At 43.3% G+C, this 16,581-nt stretch overlaps 1 protein-coding gene across 8 annotated transcripts in view; it reads right to left on the reverse strand.

Annotated features, from left to right (window-relative positions):
- Positions 1–1,643: 1,643 nt before the first annotated feature.
- LOC139572722 (septin-9-like) overlaps positions 1,644–16,581 on the reverse strand; it is a 168,312-nt gene continuing 153,374 nt past the window's right edge. For all 8 annotated transcript variants that reach the window (XM_071395445.1, XM_071395471.1, XM_071395437.1 and 5 more), the window contains 6 exons: positions 15,539–15,676; positions 12,662–12,779; positions 8,219–8,314; positions 6,479–6,575; positions 4,261–4,312; positions 1,644–4,096 (listed from right to left, as the gene is read on the reverse strand). In XM_071395445.1, coding sequence (XP_071251546.1) covers positions 3,955–4,096; positions 4,261–4,312; positions 6,479–6,575; positions 8,219–8,314; positions 12,662–12,779; positions 15,539–15,676 — 643 coding nt within the window. In that variant the 3' untranslated portion in view covers positions 1,644–3,954. The remainder of the gene's footprint in view (positions 4,097–4,260; positions 4,313–6,478; positions 6,576–8,218; positions 8,315–12,661; positions 12,780–15,538; positions 15,677–16,581) is intronic.

Raw genomic sequence — 16,581 nt, forward strand, 5'->3', positions numbered from 1 at the left:
CACAGCTTCATTAGTTAGTACACACACAGCTTCACTAGAGAACACACAGACACACAGCTTCATTAGTTAGTACACACACAGCTTCACTAGAGAACACACAGACACACAGCTTCACTAGAGAACACACAGACACAGGTTCACGAGAGCACACAGACACACAGCTTCATTAGTTAGTAAACATACGCACAGCTTCACTAGAGCACACAAACACACAGCTTCATTAGACAGCACAGACACACAGCTTCACTAGAGAACACACAGACACACAGCTTCATTAGATAGCACACAGACACACTTGCTTCATTAGTAAGCCCACAGAAACACAGCTTCATTAGTTAGTACACACACACACAGCTTAATTAGTTAGTACACAGACACACAGCTTCATTGGATAGCACAGAAACAGCTTCATTAGATAGTATACAGACACACTTGCTTCATTAATGAAGGTCATTTCTCATTAGACCTGGGCTGCACAACGCTGGACGTCCGCCAAGAAGACCAGTGAAGGATGAGGCAGACGAGGAGGGAAGGTTGGTGAAGGATTGCAGCTGCTCTACCCCTCTCCCTTTCACTTTATTTCTTGCTCTCTTTGCTCGTTTGCTGTTTAGGGAGAGTTTTCAGACAGGGGTGTGTGAGTACAATACTGTATGTGGGGGTCTGGATCTTAAACTAGTGGGTCGGTTGGGGGTGGCCGGGCGAGGTTTGCGATTGTCGCGGGAAACGGGTACTGGCATGTTGCATCTGTCTGCTAATGCCAAGGGGAGGCGCCATTTTGAATACGAAATCTCCCTTTTGAAGACTGGGGGAAAGAGGGGGAATTGCACTCACTCTCTCGTGCACACACACAATCAAATATACATATAGTGATGGAACCATGTGTTTTTTGGAGTCTCGGAAGTAGGAGATATTTACCTTGTAAACCTGGAGGAAAATAAATGTTTAGGCCTATGGGTTAACATGATTTACATCCTATATATGTTCAACTAACACCACTGTGAAACACAACCCCAGTGTAGCAGCACGGTTCACCAGCTCTCATTAGAAAGTGGGATAAATTGTGGGTGAGTTGCTGAGGGATTAGTACCTGTTACCTCTGTCCCTCTGCAGCCACTAACACGCTAGACATTCCTTTTCTGTCAATTCCATTAGCATCTCCTCTTAGCCTCACAGACCCGATGTCTGCAGCTCCTCTACAGATCGATCCGGGGGCTGGCTTGTCAATAACGCTGGGCCACTCAGTAACTGTGGGCCCTTCATTGGCTCCTTCATTTCACTGTGGGTAACATGCACTCTCAGGACTTCTGGTAATTAGTGTAAATGCATTTCAGCCGTGCAACACGAGGCAGCGATATCGATTACTACTTGCTAATCAGGAACAGGCTAATGACTTGGCAATTAAAAGGCTCCTATGTGTGAATTAAATCTGCAGCTAGATGGTATTAGATCAGTAATGCAGTCAATAGTTCTATACGAATTTTCATATGAACAACTTACCAGTTTCATCAAGTTTAAAAATCGAACTTTTTCTAACATGTTTAAGAGCATAAAAATATTTACAAATCTTATAAAGTATGCAAAACATATAAAGGTCTAATTTAACGACGTAACAGTTGGAAAATAAGGAGAAATTGACAAGGAAATGACTATATACAACTTTCATCTTTATTTCTTGAAAATAACACGATATCAAAAGGTAAATTCTGTTATTATTAATACCAGTACAAAAATGTATCTGACAATGAATATACAGGACAGAGCATGACGACGATGATGTTTGGAAGTTGAGGATTATAGTTTGAAACTGAAACACATAAAACCTTTAAACACCACATATTACTGTTACTGGTTGATATCCAAGAAACGGAAGAAGAGAACAAGAGAAAAGAAAGTGGGAGAAAGAGAGAGAACTAAGAGTATAAGGAGGACTTTAGTTTCAGGGTGCACAGTCTGATATAAAGAGACTTGATAACAATGAAATGTCTTCTGCTGTGGTGATTGGCACCAGCTAGCACATCAGTAATAGGACCAAGAGTTGTCCAGAGCATTTGGCCTGACCAGGAAAAACTCAGGTCCCTGGTTATAGGCTATGGAGAATTATCCTGGTCAGGTCACATGGTCTGGAAAAACTCAGGGCCTTAATTGTGACTGTTGTCCTTCCAGTTTAAAAGCATGTGCTAGCGGACAGTCTCCAATAAATAAGAAGGCAATAGTGTTGTCCAAGGCACAGAGACATGGCACATAGCTAGGACCAGGAGTTTTTCCTTAACACTTGACTTGGGCAGTAGAAACTGATTAAGTGTTCTTGGCTCAGGACAACTACCATGTGTGGATGAGTGGGTGGGTGGTACACTTTTTATCATTCTAATGTGCATAAATACTATTTATTTTAAATCACTCTTTAAACATCTGTATATAAAAAAACACCCCAAAATGACATCTCTTATTTGGAATTAAAAAGGCACTGAGGGCATTTTGAAATCTATTTTCTGACAGTAATACCTGTACGACCTGTACGACGACGCAGCCATGTAAAAATAACAATTACCACAAAAGGATGACGGATATGTATCGCTGTAATGTCATCAGCCCAAGGCTTAAAGCACTGGCTCCTCAATGATAACAGAAACAACAGGAGAGTGTTCCCCTCACTCTGCATCATACACGTGTAGGACCAGGAGTTTCCTGACCATGTGACTTTACCAGGAAAAACTCATGGTCCTAGTTACAGCCTAGAAATACAAATCAGAGAAGACCCTAGTTACAGCCTATAAATACGACTCAGAGAAGACCCTAGTTACAGCCTATAACGACGATTCAGAGAAGACCCTAGTTACAGTCTATAACTACGACTCTGAGAACGTCCTAGTTACAGGCTTTTACAAGGGATCAAGGTTTTTTCTGGTCAGTTCAAGTTATGGGGAAAAACTTCTGGCCCTACAGACGTGTCGACGATGTCCACTAGACTCAAAACCTCCAGTCCACCCCCGACATTATGTAACCCTGACCATTCCAACAGCATTATCAACTTCCATCACAATTAAACACTCCCCATTCACCATCTTCAACTGACCCCTCTCGGACATCATCAAACAGAACTCTGACAAATTAATCAACTGCCATAGAATGAATAGATTTTATTTATATGTGTCATACTTCTAAATACTTAGCTGAGTATCTGTCCTGTGCCTCTGCTGCTGTCGCGATGGATCCTGTACCACAGTTCTGGGGCCGAGTGTAGAAAGCGTCTAAGAGTAGGAGTGCTGATCTAGGCTCAGGTCTCTCTGTCCATGTCATCTTTTATCTAAAAGGCAAAACTGATCCCAAATCAGCACTCCTACTCAGAATCCAGTCCCTCAAGGCTAAACTACTCCCTCTCAAAGGGAACAGAAATAAACGTTGTAGAACCTTCAGATAGCAGGTCAAATTAACAATGAACGAAGGATGTATTACAGGGGCTATATAAAAATGGATGAGAAATCAATATTTTACCCGAACAAAAGTTTGAGGGCACTTCTGTCACTGCTTGTATGTAATGGGCCTGATATCACAGTGCTATTTTGTTAACCAACCCGACAGACGAGGGACCTAAAGAACGACAGAATTACTGAAAACACACAGATTAAGGTTGCAGTACATTAATAGTGTTTACTTAGCCTGGTTAAACCTGAATGAATGCAAGTGATAGCTAGCATTTAACCCCCCCCCCCCTTCATGTAGACGTTAGTCAGAGAGACCAGGTTATCAGAGGGGCAATGCATTGGCATCAACAGTCCATTCTATGCGTCTGTATTTGGCCACTTGGGGGCGCTAAGACTACGCTCCTCAGTCCCCCCAGTGTGTGTTTTCTCCCTTCTGTAGAAGGGTTTGGCATTGAGAGTGAGTGGAGGGGAGAGAGGGATGGAAGGATAACGGGATGGAAGTGAGGGCTCATGGGACACGGTGGGCAGGGCTCTACATCTCATGGGAGGTCATGTGGTGTTGGGGGAGGCCGTTGGCATGGGCGACGGCAGTGTTGTTTTCGTTGAGGCGGCGGACGCGGTACACCTCATAGTGGATGCTGCTGGTGATGTCCTTGATGTTCTCCATGTGGGTCCTGACAGGGGAGAGATGGGGCGAGTTAGACATCAGCTGAGGTCAATATAAGGGGATGTAATGATAAATGACACACAGACTGATTTACAGACATAAACATACACACACAGACTGACAAAGACACATTATCATACAACACACACACGCACACACGTAGATATTTACCTAATCAGTAGATCCCGCAAATAGGCAAACTCACAATGAGCAATGTTCTCAACTGCAGAGAGGAGAGACAAGACACATGGTAAGCGCCTCACGAGGTCAAATCAGACACCAACACACACTGATGCAGTTCTCCACTACCCCGCTACATAGAAGAGAGATAGTTAATGCTGACGGCTGAACAAATTCTGTGTCTAACAAGACAGTCAGACGCCACCGGCCACTGGATGATGCGTGTCTGAATGATAGATAATATCACAGGTCTATAGGCCAACATCAGAACCTGCCACTGCAGACACGCTAGGCTTCCTTTGCAGGAAATGAAGGGTTCCTTTAGGGAGGTTTTAATAGAAGTAGAGAAGTAGACACCTGTCTCAGTCTGATGGTGATGTAATTAAATGCATGGTTGAAATTAGATCATCTGAAGTGTGTGATGGTGACATTTTAAAATGGTTTGCTGGTCGTGATGCTGGAAATCACATCTACTACTGAGAGAGACAAGAGAACATCTATGGTTCTAGCAGTATCTGTACATATGCCAATAAAAGCCCCCAGACAACACCCCCACTGAGTTTTAGGATTAGGGATGTATCTAGTTGTTGACCCCTGGCTCAGACCGATGCTAACTAGGTAACCAGAGGTGTGTGAGTGGAGCACAGTGGAACCCCTCAGACAACACGCCACCAATCCAATGAGTGGCACTTTCAGTGGGGACGGATAGATCTGTACTGTAGCCTCCCCTCCACCCCTCTGTCACTATGAGACCAGAGGCCTGTACACACTGCAGCCTCCCCTCCACCCCTCTGTCACTATGAGACCAGAGGCCTGTACACACTGCAGCCTCCCCTCCACCCCTCTGTCACTATGAGACCAGAGGCCTGTACACACTGCAGCCTCCCCTCCACCCCTCTGTCACTATGAGACCAGAGGCCTGTACACACTGCAGCCTCTGTAGAGAGGTGTTACATGCTCTGCCTCCCTCTTCCACACAGACACATTGTAGAGCGGTAGTCTCAGCCAGCTGTATGACACAGTCTATATCTCTGTCTGTCTGGGGACGAGTGAAATCATCTGAGGACTACTCCTCCCCAAAGCCTCATTTGTAAATCGGGAGGTGCGGGAACAAAAAGTGAGAGTGAGAGGGGGGTGACCTGGGGAGCTCTGAGGTATCGGAACACACAATATATATTTTTGTAACCTTTATTATAAAGCATTGAATGCATATCATGGTATTGCATCTTCGTCGTGGCATAGAGCAGTATAGTAGATGCACGTACAGAAGTTGCAAACAGGGAAAATGTTGAGTAGCCTCGGGTCCGGGAAAAATATGGCCTTTTATAAACATATTTCATGCAATTCTATGTAATTCTACATAACTGGAGACTGTCAGAATCTTTTTTAATATCGCACAAATGATCAAAATGACAGGCTGTACTTTGACACTGACTAACTGACAATCTGATAGCAATACAAATCAAGAGCTCAGGTCTGTGGAGACACATATATTGTCCAATATGAGGAGGAAATTATAGTCCTAAAAATTCTTTACAGTTTCACTGACTCACCCAATGATGTGCAGATCACTCACTGGTGATGGCCGATGCACTGGTGCAAAAAGCCAAGTCTCTCTCTTGTTTTACTTGGACAGATTAGAGTCTTCTCTTTTTAGCAGGAGCCATTTGCATTCCAACCTGTGTTGTTGCGGAAGGCTTGTTTTGTCTGCATGCTGTTTATTCACTTAGATTTGCAGCGTCTTCCCAACTGTACGTTATGCTTTGTTATTGGGCTACACACAATCCACAGCTAGACAATAAAAAAATTTAAAAAAGCTTTTCATCCTCTCTGGCTAAATTATAGGCCTTCTAATGGTGTAGTGGGCAGTAGAATTAACGAAGAGGGAACTTAAATGAACTTCGATCGGTTTTATTCAAATTTTTACATTGCAATTTTTTTTAAAATAAATCATGCCACAAGAAGTACAGTCCAAAACGGAGAGGTGCCACACTGCTCCTCCCCCCTCTACTCCTTCCGCTCATCTCCTCTGTCTTGTTTAGTCTTAACTGGCCGGTGTACATTAATCAAGAAAGGAAAACTAAAAGACCTCTTCATAACGTTAGCCTTCATACTGCTAAGGAGAGAGACGACTGCTCAAAGATAAAAAGACAAAAAGTGCTAAAGCAAAAATGAGAAGATGGAGAAAGAGGAGAGAAGAGGCCATTACCTTCTATGGTTCCCCACTTTGTCTTTCTTCCCAGAAGCCTCCTGCCGTTGACCTGGTACTCCTGGTCGCTGCCCACCACAGCAAACGGGATCATCTCCTACAGGACAGAAAGAACAGAGACAGACAGGAGGAACAAAGAGACATACCATGAAGAGTAAAATAAACTGACATTTGATATATATTGCAGCAGAGGGACCTAACTGTAATTAAACCAGGTTATCAACATGGATCAACATGGACCCAACTGTAATTAAACCAGGTTATCAACAAGGATCAACAGGGACCCTACTGTAAGTAAACCAGGTTATCAACATGGATCAACATGGATCCAACTGTAATTAAACCAGGTTATCAACATGGATCAACAGGGACCCTACTGTAATTAAACCAGGTTATCAACATGGATCAACATGGATCCAACTGTAATTAAACCAGGTTATCAACATGGATCAACAGGGACCCTACTGTAATTAAACCAGGTTATCAACATGGATCAAGAGGGACCTAACTGTAATTAAACCAGGTTATCAACATGGATCAACAGGGACCCTACAGTAATTAAACCAGGTTATCAACATGGATCAACATGGACCCAACTGTAATTAAACCAGGTTATCAACATGGATCACCATGGATCCAACTGTAATTAAACCAGGTTATCAACATGGATCAACAGGGACCCTACTGTAATTAAACCAGGTTATCAACATGGATCAACATGGACCCTACTGTAATTAAACCAGGTTATCAACATGGATCAACATGGACCCGACTGTAATTTAACCAGGTTATCAACATGGATCAAGAGGGACCTAAGTGTAATTTAACCAGGTTATCAACATGGATCAACATGGACCAAACTGTAATTAAACCAGGTTATCAACATGGACCCTACTGTAATTTAACCAGGTTATCAACATGGATCAAGAGGGACCTAAGTGTAATTTAACCAGGTTATCAACATGGATCAAGAGGGACCTAAGTGTAATTTAACCAGGTTATCAACATGGATCAACAGGGACCCTACTGTAATTAAACCAGGTTATCAACATGGATCAACATGGACCCTACTGTAATTAAACCAGGTTATCAACATGGATCAACATGGACCCTACTGTAATTTAACCATGTTATCAACATGGATCAACATGGACCCTACTGTAATTAAACCAGGTTATCAACATGGATCAACAGGGACCCTACTGTAATTAAACCAGGTTATCAACATGGATCAACATGGACCCTACTGTAATTAAACCAGGTTATCAACATGGATCAACATGGACCCAACTGTAATTAAACCAGGTTATCAACAAGGATCAACAGGGACCCTACTGTAATTAAACCAGGTTATCAACATGGATCAACATGGACCCAACTGTAATTAAACCAGGTTATCAACATGGACCCTACTGTAATTTAACCAGGTTATCAACATGGATCAAGAGGGACCTAAGTGTAATTTAACCAGGTTATCAACATGGATCAAGAGGGACCTAAGTGTAATTTAACCAGGTTATCAACATGGATTAACATGGACCCAACTGTAATTTAACCAGGTTATCAACATGGATCAACAGGGACCCTACTGTAATTAAACCAGGTTATCAACATGGATCAACAGGGACCTACTGTAACAGGGACGTAGCACAGGTGAGTGGAGCTATAAGCGGTAATGTGAGGGCTTATGGCTAGGGACAATTGGGTAAAGCTGTGGACAGATGTGTCAACTCAAATCACCCTGATCTTGTCATTAATCATCCGGTCCTCTGCGTCCTCGTCAAACTCCTTCTGGGGGTACACGTCGATCCCATTGGCCCGTAGCTCTTCCCTGATCTGGGGACACAAAAAGAGTTCTGGGTGAGAGGTGAGTGTGAGACTGGCCCGGTAATGCTAACACAGCCTCCCCACACAGAGAGCTTCCTTCTGGAGCTGAAGGAGCAGGGTTAGGGGGAGTGACCTCCATGAAGAGGGGAGAGGTTAGGGTAGCTCTGTGACTAGGGTGGAGACTGAAAAATTAATTGAAGTGTGTTTCTTATCCTCTACCGTGGAAAAGCCCCAGTCCATGGGATGTTGCTTGCTTGTCCCTGAGATGGTTAACTGACTCTCATTTAGTCAGTTCTACAGTGATAGTTTTATTGTAATAAAACTATCACTGTAAAACACCTAGCCTGCTGGTCCCTGCTATAAAAAAGGTTGAGAAACACGACAAATGCATTACACACCCTTGCAGAGACTTGAATACATGAATTAAAAAGGTTATGGGAACACACAAGCAAAAGCCTAACAACCGCAATTAGCCAGACATGTCTGACAAATCCTTTGGATACATAACAGTATTTTGTGAGAAATCAAGACCATCTGCACACTGCGTTACCCACAGATTTAGGTGGTGTTAACGTAAATCCCTTCACTAATCTCCTCCAAAATGTTCTGTTGAAACCAACGGCCCATCACTGTCAGTGTACACGTTCACAAACAGACAGGCGCACGCACGCACGCACGCACGCACGCACGTTAAACGTTTTCTATCCGGTCGTACAGAGCTTCCCTAATGAGAGGGACACTGGTGGGGATCTGTGAGCATGGCTGCTATAATTGCCTTGAAATGAATGCCTGCCTTTACTACTTTTTCTACTACAACAACCTCCCATTCCCCTACATCTACTGCTGCATCTAATACAACAACCTCCCATTCCCCTACATCTACTACTAATACAACAACCTCCCATTCCCCTACATCTACTACTACTGCTGCATCTAATACAACAACCTCCCATTCTGCTACATCTACTACTACTGCTGCATCTAATACAACAACCTCCCATTCCCCTACATCTACTACTACTGCTGCATCTAATACAACAACCTCCCATTCCCCTACATCTACCACTACATCTAATACAACAACCTCCCATTCCCCTACATCTACTACTACTACAACAACCTCCCATTCCCCTACATCTACAACAACCTCCCATTCCCCTACATCTACTGCTGCATCTAATACAACAACCTCCCATTCTGCTACATCTACTACTGCTGCATCTAATACAACAACCTCCCATTCCCCTACATCTACTACTAATACAACAACCTCCCATTCCCCTACATCTACATCTACAACAACCTCCCATTCCCCTACATCTACTACTGCTGCATCTAATACAACAACCTCCCATTCCCCTACATCTACTACTACTGCTGCATCTACTACTACTACAACAACCTCCCATTCCGCTACATCTACTACTGCATCTACTACTACTACAACCTCCCATTCCCCTACATCTACTACTACTGCTGCATCTACTACTAATACAACAACCTCCCATTCCGCTACATCTACTACTACAACCTCCCATTCCGCTGCATCTACTACTACTACTACATCTACTACTACAACCTCCCATTCCGCTGCATCTACTACTACTACTACATCTACTACTACAACCTCCCATTCCGCTGCATCTACTACTACATCTACTACTACTACATCTACATCTACTACTGTTGCATCTACTACTACTGCTACTACTACTACTACATCTACTACTACTACTGCATCTACTACTACTGCTGCTGCTGCATCTACTACTACTACTGCATCTACTACTACTACTACTGCTTCATCTACTACTACTACTGCATCTACTACTACTACTACTGTTGCATCTACTACTACTACTGCATATACTACTACTGTTGCATCTACTACTACTACTACTGTTGCATCTACTACTACTACTGTTGCATCTACTACTACTACTACATCTACTACTACTGCTGCATCTACTACTACTACTGCATCTACTACTACTACTACTGCTGCATCTACTACTACATCTACTACTACTACTACTGCTTCATCTACTACTACTACTACTGTTGCATCTACTACTACTACTGTTGCATCTACTACTACTACTGCTGCTGCATCTACTACTACTACTGCATCTACTACTACTACTACTGTTGCATCTACTACTACTACTAATACATCTACTACTACTACATCTACTACTACTACTACTGCATCTACTACTACTACTGTTGCATCTACTACTACTACTGTTGCATCTACTACTACTACTGCTGCTGCATCTACTACTACTACTGCTGCATCTACTACTACTACATCTACTACTACTACTGCATCTACTACTACTACTGCTGCTGCATCTACTACTACTACTGCTGCATCTACTACTACTACTACTACATCTACTACTACTACATCTACTACTACTACTGCTACTGCATCTACTACTACTACTGCTGCTGCATCTACTACTACTACTGCTGCATCTACTACTACTACTGCATCTACTACTACTACTACTGCATCTACTACTACTACTGCTGCATCTACTACATCTACTACTACTACTGCATCTACTACTACTACTACTGCATCTACTACTACTACTGCTGCATCTACTACTACTACTGCATCTACTACTACTACTACTGCATCTACTACTACTACTGCTGCATCTACTACATCTACTACTACTACTGCATCTACTACTACTACTGTTGCATCTACTACTACTACTGCTGCATCTACTACTACTACTGCTGCATCTACTACATCTACTACTACTACTGCATCTACTACTACTACTACTGCATCTACTACTACTACTGTTGCATCTACTACTACTACTACATCTACTACTACTACTGCTGCATCTACTACTACTACTGCTGCTGTATCTACTACTACATCTACTACTACATCTACTACTACTACTACTGTTGCATCTACTACTACTACTGCGACTACTACTACTACTGTTGCATCTACTACTACTACTACTACTGCTACTATTACTGCATCTACTACTACTACTACTGCATCTACTACTACTACTGCTGCTGCATCTACTACATCTACTACTACTACTGCATCTACTACATCTACTACATCTACTACTACTGTTGCATCTACTACTACTACTGCGACTACTACTACTACTGTTGCATCTACTACTACTACTACTACTGCTACTATTACTGCATCTACTACTACTACTACTGCATCTACTACTACTACTGCTGCTGCATCTACTACATCTACTACTACTACTGCATCTACTACATCTACTACATCTACTACTACTGTTGCATCTACTACTACTACTGCGACTACTACTACTACTGTTGCATCTACTACTACTACTACTACTGCTACTATTACTGCATCTACTACTACTACTACTGCATCTACTACTACTACTGCTGCTGCATCTACTACATCTACTACTACTGCTGCATCTACTACTACTACTGTTGCATCTACTACTAATACTACTGCATCTACTACTACATCTACTACTACTACTGCTCTACTACTACTACTGCATCTACTACTACTGCTGCTGCATCTACTACTACTGCTGCTGCATCTACTACTACTACTGCTGCTGCTGCATCTACTACTACTACTACTGCATATACATCTACTACTACTACTACTGCATATACATCTACTACTACTACTACTACTACTACTATTACTGCTGCTGCATCTACTACTACTGCTGCATCTACTACTACTGTTGCATCTACTACTACTACTGCATCTACTACTACTACTGCATCTACTACTACTACTACTACTGCATCTACTACTACTACTGCATCTACTACTACTACTCCTGCTGCTGCATCTACTACTACTACTACTTTCCCTCTTGGGGTCTGTGATCAAATATTGTTTTTATGTTTCAGATCCCCACCACATAGGAGGAAGTGATGTAATGGAGTCCACTGTGACCACATCAGCAGTCAGTGGAGAGGGGGAAGGAGACGGGAGAAGTTGGACAGAACTTACCTCTAGCCAATTCAAAATTGGGGGAGGGAGAGCGAGAGAAAAGGAGAGAGAGACAGAAAAGGAGAGAGAGACAGACAAAGAGAGAGAGAGGACGGACTCCCACAGAATTCCTCTCCAATCCAGAGCCTGGCTTTATAGGTCCTGACCTCACAAGTACTCTATACACACAAAACATCCTCAGTGTTCTCTCATTGGACAGTGACCGAACGGGCGGCAGTGGCCAAACAACTTAAGAAACATGTCCTGTTGCTGCGGAGAACACAAAATATGCGAGAGAGAGAGACAGCATCAGAAAAAGAGGAATTGGAGACAGATAAAGATGGAAGAAGAGAGAGAGAGCTCACCTTCTGTTTAAAGAAGTCCCTCTCCTCCAGGGTGAGTGTGTCTGCCTTGGCGATGACAGGAACAATATTGACCACCTTACTGAGACGCCTCATAAACTCCACATCCAGAGGTCGCAGACTGGTGCGAGAGAGAAGGGGGGGGATTGAGAGAGGGGCTTCATTTCACCTGTAGCTATAGCAGACCTGGGTTCAAACACTATTCGAAATGTCTCAAATACTTTGAGTATTTGCTTTAGCCTGCCTGAAGCGCCAGGGTTTTCACTTTTGGGACTTTTTTTATTGGTTCCATTTCAACAGGCAAGGTCAATCAAGCCTGGCAAATGCACTATAAATTATTTCAAATAGTATTAGAACCCAGGTCTGTTTTATAGTTCTTGTTCAACATTTTACAGTCTTTATTTGGGTCAACAGTGTGATACATCCTAGAACCACCAGAGGGCGGTATCCTCCAAGAAAAAGACCCTTAGTGCAGCTGTCTGAGGGCGACACAAGCAGACATACAGTACTGTAGATTCACATACTCTATGTACAAGCTAAACCTACTGTATATCTGAGACCCACATCAGTCAGTGCGTGTCTGTCACTGTCAATTAAACCACACCGAGCCTTATCCGCCATAGAGCCGTTGGTTGGAGAAACCCAGTCTTCCATAAGTGTGAAACTCATCCATCTGTGGTTTGTGCAGCTGACGCTGGCTCAGATCACTGCACTATAAACAACTGCCCATTGTTGATAAAGACGTTTGGGTCAGACAGATGAGCACACACACACACACACACACACACAACACACGACCTCTGTTCTCATATCGCTCCCATTAGAGTATTAAACATTAGACCAGAACAGTTGTTGGGCAGGACATGTGACAGACATCCGCAACGCTGGAAGGCTGTTAAGGCTGGAAGGCTGTTAAGGCTGGAAGGCTGTTAAGGCTGGAAGGCTGTTAAGGCTGGAAGGCTGTTAAGGCTGGAACGCTGTTAAGGCTGTAAGGCTGTTAAGGCTGGAAGGCTGTTAAGGCTGGAACGCTGTTAAGGCTGGAAGGCTGTTAAGGCTGGAAGGCTGTTAAGGCTGGAAGGCTGTTAAGGCTGGAACGCTGTTAAGGCTGGAAGGCTGTTAAGGCTGGAAGGCTGTTAAGGCTGGAAGGCTGTTAAGGCTGGAAGGCTGTTAAGGCTGGAACGCTGTTAAGGCTGGAAGGCTGTTAAGGCTGGAAGGCTGTTAAGGCTGGAACGCTGTTAAGGCTGGAAGGCTGTTAAGGCTGGAAGGCTGTTAAGGCTGGAAGGCTGTTAAGGCTGGAACGCTGTTAAGGCTGGAACGCTGTTAAGGCTGGAAGGCTGTTAAGGCTGGAAGGCTGTTAAGGCTGGAAGGCTGTTAAGGCTGGAAGGCTGTTAAGGCTGGAAGGCTGTTAAGGCTGGAAGGCTGTTAAGGCTGTAAGGCTGTTAAGGCTGGAAGGCTGTTAAGGCTGGAACGCTGTTAAGGCTGGAAGGCTGTTAAGGCTGGAAGGCTGTTAAGGCTGGAAGGCTGTTAAGGCTGGAAGGCTGTTAAGGCTGGAAGGCTGTTAAGGCTGTAAGGCTGTTAAGGCTGGAAGGCTGTTAAGGCTGGAAGGCTGTTAAGGCTGGAAGGCTGTTAAGGCTGGAAGGCTGTTAAGGCTGGAAGGCTGTTAAGGCTGGAAGGCTGTTAAGGCTGGAAGGCTGTTAAGGCTCTCGCTCTTGTACATCACAACCACAGAAATGAGGGCAAAGCCAGCAGTCCACCACAGCACTGGACCCCAGACCATTGCAACAAAGGGTAAAACCATCATGGGGTAGATGCAGAGGAGCAGACATAACACAGGAGGGAAATTCAAATAAAGGGTAATAGCTGTATACCATAGAAAAACTTTTTTTGGGGGGGGCTAGCTCTAAATGAATCTCAAATCAGGCCCAGATGTGTGAGCAGCAGAAACACCAGACACAGAAACTGGAGCAGGGAGGCAAACACAGGCGGTTGTTTCAAGTCCTGGCGAAAGAGAGCGAGAAATACATTTCTTCCAGTCATGGAAAACGGGTGTTATGGGACGTGTTGCAACTCGCTGCCTGTGAAACAGGAAATGGATGGGGGTCTGGAAGAGTAAGTGTTTCCACATCTGTCTGTCCCTCTGAGCTGCAGGAGCAGAGGAGGATCCACTACAGGTCAATCCAGAGCGGTGGTGAGGGGTAGTAGAACATGAGCTGTACGTTCAGACAGACAGTCCTAGACTAAAAAACATACTCAGAGAATCTCCATTCTGTCCGGGAATCTGGCCCATACATAGGCTGTATATGTTACACAGAAGGGCTCAGTATGACGTTGGACATCATATCGGATATTTGAATGGCACAACACGGGGCATTAGATTGTTGTTATAACTAATGTGTATCAGAAAGTCATGCCAAACTCACTGTGTCCTCCTTCTCTGTTTTCTGTTCTGATGATTCAGGGCTATTTGAGTAGGACTCTCCCTATGACTCACTGTTTATCTAACATAAATCACTTCACTCCCTCTCTCACTCGATTTCTCTCTCTCTCCTTTTTAAATCTCCCAGTTGCATATTCTCTACTGTTCAGGGACAGCAGGGGGCAGCAGCACTGTTGCACTGACACTGTGCATGTGTGTGTATGACAGTTATTGTGATTGATTACATGCCATTTTTGATCATTCAAAAGGCATGTCAACTGTATAGGATGGTAAAAAGTGGAAATTCCAAAGAATGAAGTTTAGCTAATAATCAGCTTGACTATCTCCCAGCCATATCTAAACATTCACCTGAAACATTCCACACATTCATAACCTTCACAAGGAAAGTGTGTGTGTGCGTGTGCGTGTGCGTGTGCGTGTGTGTGTACGCATGCCTGCCTCACCAGTGTCCAGTAGGGGGTATGAAGTAAATACAGCAGTGAACCCGTGAGTCTGGAATCCTCTTCTTCCTGTTGATGTTGATCTCCTCCTGAAGGTACTGCTCATACTGGGCATTAATGAACTTCATGATGGGCTGCCAACTGTGGAGGGAGGGAGGGGAAGAAGACAGGAAGTGGAAGGAAGGGGAGAGGCAGATTAAAAGAGAAAGGGGGAGTTTTGGGGGATGGATAGAGGGAGAAAGACAGGAAGAGGGAGTTAGCAGGGGGAGAGAAAGAGGATAGATGAGGTCATACACAGTACTGTGTACACTAGTCATCTAGATGAGATGTATGAGGTAAGCATTTATATTAACGAGAGAGAGAGACAGTACCACTCAAAAGTTTGGACACACTTATTCATTCATAGGTTTTTCTTTATTTACTATTTTCTACATTGTAGAATAATGGTAAAGATATCAAAACTATGAAATAACACATATGGGATCATGTCGTAAACAAAAACGTTTTAAACAAATCAAAATATATTTTATATTTGAGATTCTTCAAAGTAGCCACCTTTAACCTTGATGACAGCTTTGCATTTTTAGATTTTTTTTGGTTACTACATGTGTGTTACTACATAGTTTTAATGTCTTCACTATTATTATACACTATTATTACTTACATACACCTTAGCCAAATACATTTAACCTCAGTTTTTCACAATTCCTGACATTTAATCCTAGTAAAAATTCCCTCTCTTAGGTCAGTTAGGATCACCACTTTATTTTAAGAATGTGAAAAAAACTAGTTTAAATGAGTGCAACCTTGTGTATGTAAAGTTCCGACTTCAACTGTATATATCTATCTATGTGTGTGTGTGTACACACACACACACACACACACACACACACACACACACACACACACACACACACACACACACACACACACACACACACACACACACACACACACACACATAGGATAGATATATACAATTGAAGTTGGAAGATTACATACACTTAGGTTGGAGTCATTAAAACTAGTTTTTCAACCACTCCACA

This window comes from Salvelinus alpinus, chromosome 1 (assembly GCF_045679555.1).
Source record: "Salvelinus alpinus chromosome 1, SLU_Salpinus.1, whole genome shotgun sequence".
NCBI classification, from domain to species: domain Eukaryota; kingdom Metazoa; phylum Chordata; class Actinopteri; order Salmoniformes; family Salmonidae; genus Salvelinus; species Salvelinus alpinus.